At 50.0% G+C, this 5,084-nt stretch overlaps 1 protein-coding gene across 1 annotated transcript; it reads right to left on the bottom strand.

Annotated features, from left to right (window-relative positions):
* Window positions 1-1,080: 1,080 nt before the first annotated feature.
* LOC119267557 (GDSL esterase/lipase At5g45910-like) lies at window positions 1,081-2,750 on the bottom strand. Its single transcript, XM_037548962.1, has 5 exons — window positions 2,471-2,750; window positions 2,169-2,380; window positions 1,906-2,049; window positions 1,536-1,812; window positions 1,081-1,394 (listed from the first exon to the last, which is right to left on the bottom strand). Exons 1-5 carry the CDS (start codon window positions 2,715-2,717, stop codon window positions 1,189-1,191), a joined length of 1,086 nt encoding a protein of 361 aa, XP_037404859.1. The 5' UTR covers window positions 2,718-2,750; the 3' UTR covers window positions 1,081-1,188.
* Window positions 2,751-5,084: the final 2,334 nt, after the last annotated feature.

Genomic DNA, 5,084 nt, shown 5'->3' with positions numbered 1-5,084 from the left:
ACTTTTTTAAATTTGTGATTTTTCTAAATCTAATGAACTTTTTTGGATTTCACAACTTTTTTCAAATTCACGATCTTTTTTCAAATTGATGAACATTTTATCAAATTCATGGACTTTTCTTGTGAATTGTTTTTCATATTTTTATGAACTTTTCTCTCAGATGAATAGACTTTTTAAAAATGTCTGTGAACTTTTTCGAATTCATAATTTTGTTCAGTGGTATTAAAAAGACGGTTGTTTTTCCTACCAGACCAACAGCACACAAAAAGACTAGCAGGCGAAGCGAGGGAATAGCTGGAGTGAGTATGGGCCACAGCCGGCTTGCATGCACGCGAAGCGCTTAAGGCACTAGGGAGGACCTCCCCTCTTCTAATGTCGCGTGTCCTGTGTGGCGCCCACGCGACCGCTTGCCACACCCTTATACCTTCCCCTTTGCCTCTAGGCCATCCGTGTTGTGTGCCCATCCTTTCGTCCACCTCCTACCCGCGTCGGTGCGGCTCCTCCGGTACTCTTTGCTCTCCTCACCTATAACCACCGCTAGCCCATCTCAATCTCGCTCCTCCGGTATGCTCGATGTCACCGGACCTTGCTCTACCAGTGGGTTGTAGATCACACCGTTTGTGAGGGACGAGCGACGTTGGAAAAATCTATCTCACAAGCTCCTCGAAGCGGGCACGGGGTGCTGCTACGGGAGCCAGAGGCAAGGAGTGACCACACTGGACGAGTGCCGCAAGCTCGCATGGCTTGGTGTTGCATCCATCACGGAGCTCGCCACTCGATGCTTCAGCGCACCTAGAGGGTTTGCGGCCGCCGGGCGACTTCAGGGTGGTCGTGCTGGAACCGTCGGACGACCATACTGTGACTGTGGGCGCCCGTGCTAGAACCATTGGACGGACGGGTTACGACGCGCAGGTGACCATGCAGAGATCATCGACTGTAAAAAAAAATTAGACATGATACTTCAACTTTCGCAATGGAATATTGATCTCAACAAAAGAAAAGATGGTTGGGCACATTAACAGATGTAAATGTCGGCACGTTTTCGGGAAAACATGAATGAAACCACAACCATAATGAATACATAGAAAACCTCGTGACGAATTGGCAAGCCTGTGTATCGGTGACTCGTGTATATCGGTGATCAGTAAAAGTTGTAATAAGTATACAAATCCGCGTAGCATCCAATTACTACCAGGGTTTGCAACTGTTTATGCTGTTTAGCCAGCCTTTGGCAATATAGCGGTGGGCTGCCTCGGTGAAATGGCCGTCCCAGTAGAGATATTGAGACGGGTCCTGGCACACCGTGGCGCCTGGCATACCGCAACCGGCGCTTATGTTGAAGTTGTACTTGCCACCTCCACCGCAGCAACAACTCAGAACATCCGTGGTAAGCCCTACACATTGCAATAAGGAAGTAAATAAACAACTTGTGTCAGAACAAGCGATGCCATCTTAATCAGCACCACAGCTTGAACGAGCAAACTGGACAGAGATTGATCAAATTTGTCAGTAGATTGACAAAGACGGTTACTGACCAAATTTGTAGGGAGACTCCACCATCTCGATGACGGGGGTGAAGAAATCGGCGTAGATGACCCGGGCATCTGGGTGGTTTCCCCGGACCGTGTCGAGGGCCTTCCGCAGCTCCGAGTTGTGGTGCCTGGCTATCTCGTTGAGGCCTTTCAGGCATCCGGTGCTGGACTCGTAGCCTGCCGTCTCGTTACTGGGGAAGAAGACCAGATTCGGCGGCATGCATCCCAGCGGCGGGATCCCGGGGACCACCACGGTCTTCGCCCCCTGCCCGAGTAGCGCCTGCTCGGCGTTTACAGGGTCGCATATCTACCATGATCAGCGCCGGCCGACTTCAGATAGAGTTGTTCAGACTGATAGATCCGGCATGGTTACCTCAGTGGCCGCGGCGATGGTTTTGACGACGTCGGGGACGATGGATCTGAGCTGTGGCAGGGTCATTCCGAAGACAGCGAAGCTGTAGTCGTTGAGGCCGATTTCGCCCATGAAAAAGAGCGTCCTGTGGAAGAAGCCCGGGCACTCTGCAACACACACACAGAGCGTACGTAAGTTCACTCACTGTCCCAAGGATATTATCATATCAAATCTATCAACACATATCACTGAGTTTGGAATTGGAAATGCTAGTAATTGATTACCTTGGGCGTGCACAGCGACGGCTTGAGCGACTGGAACCACCCCAGCTGCACGCTGGAGCTGGTGTTGAGAACAAACGAGCCTACAAGCGGGATGTCCCTGAAGAAACTGGCGTTGAGAGCGGTGGCGCCCGCCACGGCGAAGTTGACGCCCTCGCTGAAGCTGCCGTTGTGCGAGAGGTACGGCGGGAGAAACGGCAGACCGAGCTTCTCAGCTGCACGTACGCCGGCCAAGCAAGCACAGATACATACATCAGCACGAGAAGAAGAAAGTAAGTAAGAGTGGCCGGGAAGGGCGTGCGTACCGATGAAGTCGATGATGAGGCGGCCGTTGGAGTAGCGGCCCGTGGGGCGGCCGAAGAAGGTCATGCCGTAGGGAGGCTGCACCGTCAGGTCGAACCGCGATTTCTCCGCCAGGACGACGACAGCGTTCCCGGTGTCGGTGAAGGAGTCGCCGAAGGTGATGATGGAGTCGTAGCGCCGGGGGGACGAGACGGCGGGCTCCACGGACGCGAGGGCGAGGACCGCCGCGAGGACGCAGAGCAGCTTCATCGTCGCTCCTCGCCCTGGGAAGCTCGGGCCAGTCGACGGGAGAGGAGATGAAGTTAATGGAGTACGACTACGAGCGTAGACTCTACGAAATTTATAGTACTATTGTTCTACATGTATACTGGTACATGGTCGCCTGCAGCTAATGGCAAGTTGGCCACGCCCAAATTTTGCGCGTCAACTGGTTTCATGTTTTTATAAAAGAGTAAAGAAAACGACTCATCGTGCCCGAGAGGTGACCTAGAAAAAAAGAGAAACTTGTCATAAATACAAATATAGTACTCCCTCCGTCCCGAAAAACATGTCGTGGGCGTAGTTAACTGATAATTTTGCAAAAAACCCCTCGTGGTTTGAAAAGCGTTTCAAACAAGTCCCTCCACCCCGTCTTCTTCCTCCGTCCGTCGCCTGCACGTCGCCAGGGGCCGGCGCCGCAGCTGCGTGATTCGCCAGGGGCTGGCGAGCCCAGCTGAGCTCCTCCGCCGTCGCCAAGTACATGCTCTCGCCGCCATCGGCAGTTACCTCCTCCACCGCTGCAGCCCAGATCTGCGCCGCCGCGGTACCCTCCCGCTGCGATTACCCGCGGGCATCGCCGGAATCTCCCACTACGTCTTCCTCGAGGCCGTGCGCGTTCCTCCTCGAGCTCGCCCGCATCCTCCTCAAGCCCGCGCACGTCCTCCTCGTGCTCCCGCGCGTCCTCCTCGAGCTCCGGCGCGTGCGCTGCCGTGATCTCCTACCGGCGTCGCCGGAGGCTGCCTCCACGATCCGGTGGACCAGGAGCACGCGCACGTGATACTCAATCTCCAGCGCGACCTCGTCGATCTCCCACGCCCGCGCACCCGTGCTGCTCCTTCTCCCCTGCCCACGCACCCGTGCGGCTGCTTCTCCCCTGTCGCCGGTGGTTTCTGCCCGTGCTGCTGCTGCTCCCCTGACCCTGCCCGTACTGCTGCTGCTCCACTGACCCTGCCCGTGCTGCTGCTGCTCCACTGAGCTGCCTGTGCTGCTGCTCCTTGACCCTGCCCGTGCTGCTGTTGCTCTACTCTGCACCCTGAAGAAGGTACAGTAAAAATGTGTGATGGTGATGTAAAACTTCAATTGGAGAAAAATAATTCTGCTTATGATGGTGATGTAAAACTGTGTGTGATGGAGCAGAAAAATACTTCTGCTTATGGTGCCCAATGGATACAAATCTGACTGAAAATGTACATGGACCACAACTTAGTTTCAGTTTTGTTGGTCTACTAGTTACTCCAACAGTAGAAGAGCAGAACATGCTTGCTTCTTCCTCATTTATCTGTCATTAGTACTGAATCACTAAATGAACAATGGGAGTAATTCACTAAATAGTGTCACTTATTTAGTGTTAACACTGATTTAGTAACACTAAACAGAGGAGTATGGCAGCAGCAATTCAGTTAACACTGATTCAGTTAACAGTCAACAGTTTCATTTGAATTACAGTGAACTTTTAAAGTTATCAGTCAACAGTTTTTGATCAAAATTTTAAAGTTAACAGTCAACAGTTTTTGAATTACAGTGAATTACAGTTAACAGTCAACAGTTTCAGTTAACAGTCTTTGATCAAATTTTCATCACACAGAGAAAGGGAGTGAATTAATTTCTGAAGAAATAGACAGAATGCACAAGTTTCAGTTCATAATGAGAACAAAATTATTTGTTCTGTAACTTGATCAAAATAGCACTACATACTTTGACACTACATATTTTCAGGGGTACTAAAAATGCATAATGCTCGTATGTTCAGGGGTACCAAATGTTCAGAAGATATCAGTAAATGCACCAAGAGCAACTAGTCATGCTATCTTGACAGCAATTAGCAGGACTATTGCCTTAGATGCTTCTCTACTCTACTCTACTGCTATGCTATGCTACATCACATCACATCAAATCAGGAGTGATTTACAACACTCTGTTTTGCACTCAATCAATTTCTTATCTAATCTCCCATGCTCATATATAGAGGTCCTAGGAACTCTGTCAGTCCTGTCATTTAAAGTCCAATAATTCTTTTAATTCAGTTAAAATGTTGTTGATTGAGTTAAAACTGGCATCTTGTCATTATTAAAAATTCAGTTAAAATGCAGTGTTAAAACTGTAGCTATCTACTCATGACCATATCTAGCAGAAGTGTTGACATTAGTACTCCTCCTACCACTTTGTGCAGAGATTATCTAATCAATAAGGTTATCCCGGCAATTCAGGATAAGTGGCCTGAGGATGACGAGGGAGCAACAATATTCATCCAACAGGATAATGCAAAGCCCCATGTCCTTCCCAATGATGTAGCTTTTCGAGAAGCTGTGGAACAAACTGATCTTGACATCCGATTGCTACAACAGCCGCCAAATAGCC

Source organism: Triticum dicoccoides, chromosome 3A (genome assembly GCF_002162155.2).
Source record: "Triticum dicoccoides isolate Atlit2015 ecotype Zavitan chromosome 3A, WEW_v2.0, whole genome shotgun sequence".
NCBI lineage: Eukaryota > Viridiplantae > Streptophyta > Magnoliopsida > Poales > Poaceae > Triticum > Triticum dicoccoides.
The sequence above is the reverse complement of the archived record's forward strand: the minus strand, read 5'-3'. Positions and strand labels throughout refer to the sequence as shown.

Coding starts and splice junctions, on each gene's coding strand:
- LOC119267557 (XM_037548962.1), bottom strand. CDS start 2,717: ATGAAGCTGCTCTGCGTCCTCGCGGCGGTCCTCGCCCTCGCGTCCGTG. Junction 1,813..1,905: donor CCATCGCCGCGGCCACTGAG/GTAACCATGCCG, acceptor AACGCCGAGCAG/GCGCTACTCGGGCAGGGGGC. Junction 1,395..1,535: donor GGAGTCTCCCTACAAATTTG/GTCAGTAACCGT, acceptor TGCAATGTGTAG/GGCTTACCACGGATGTTCTG.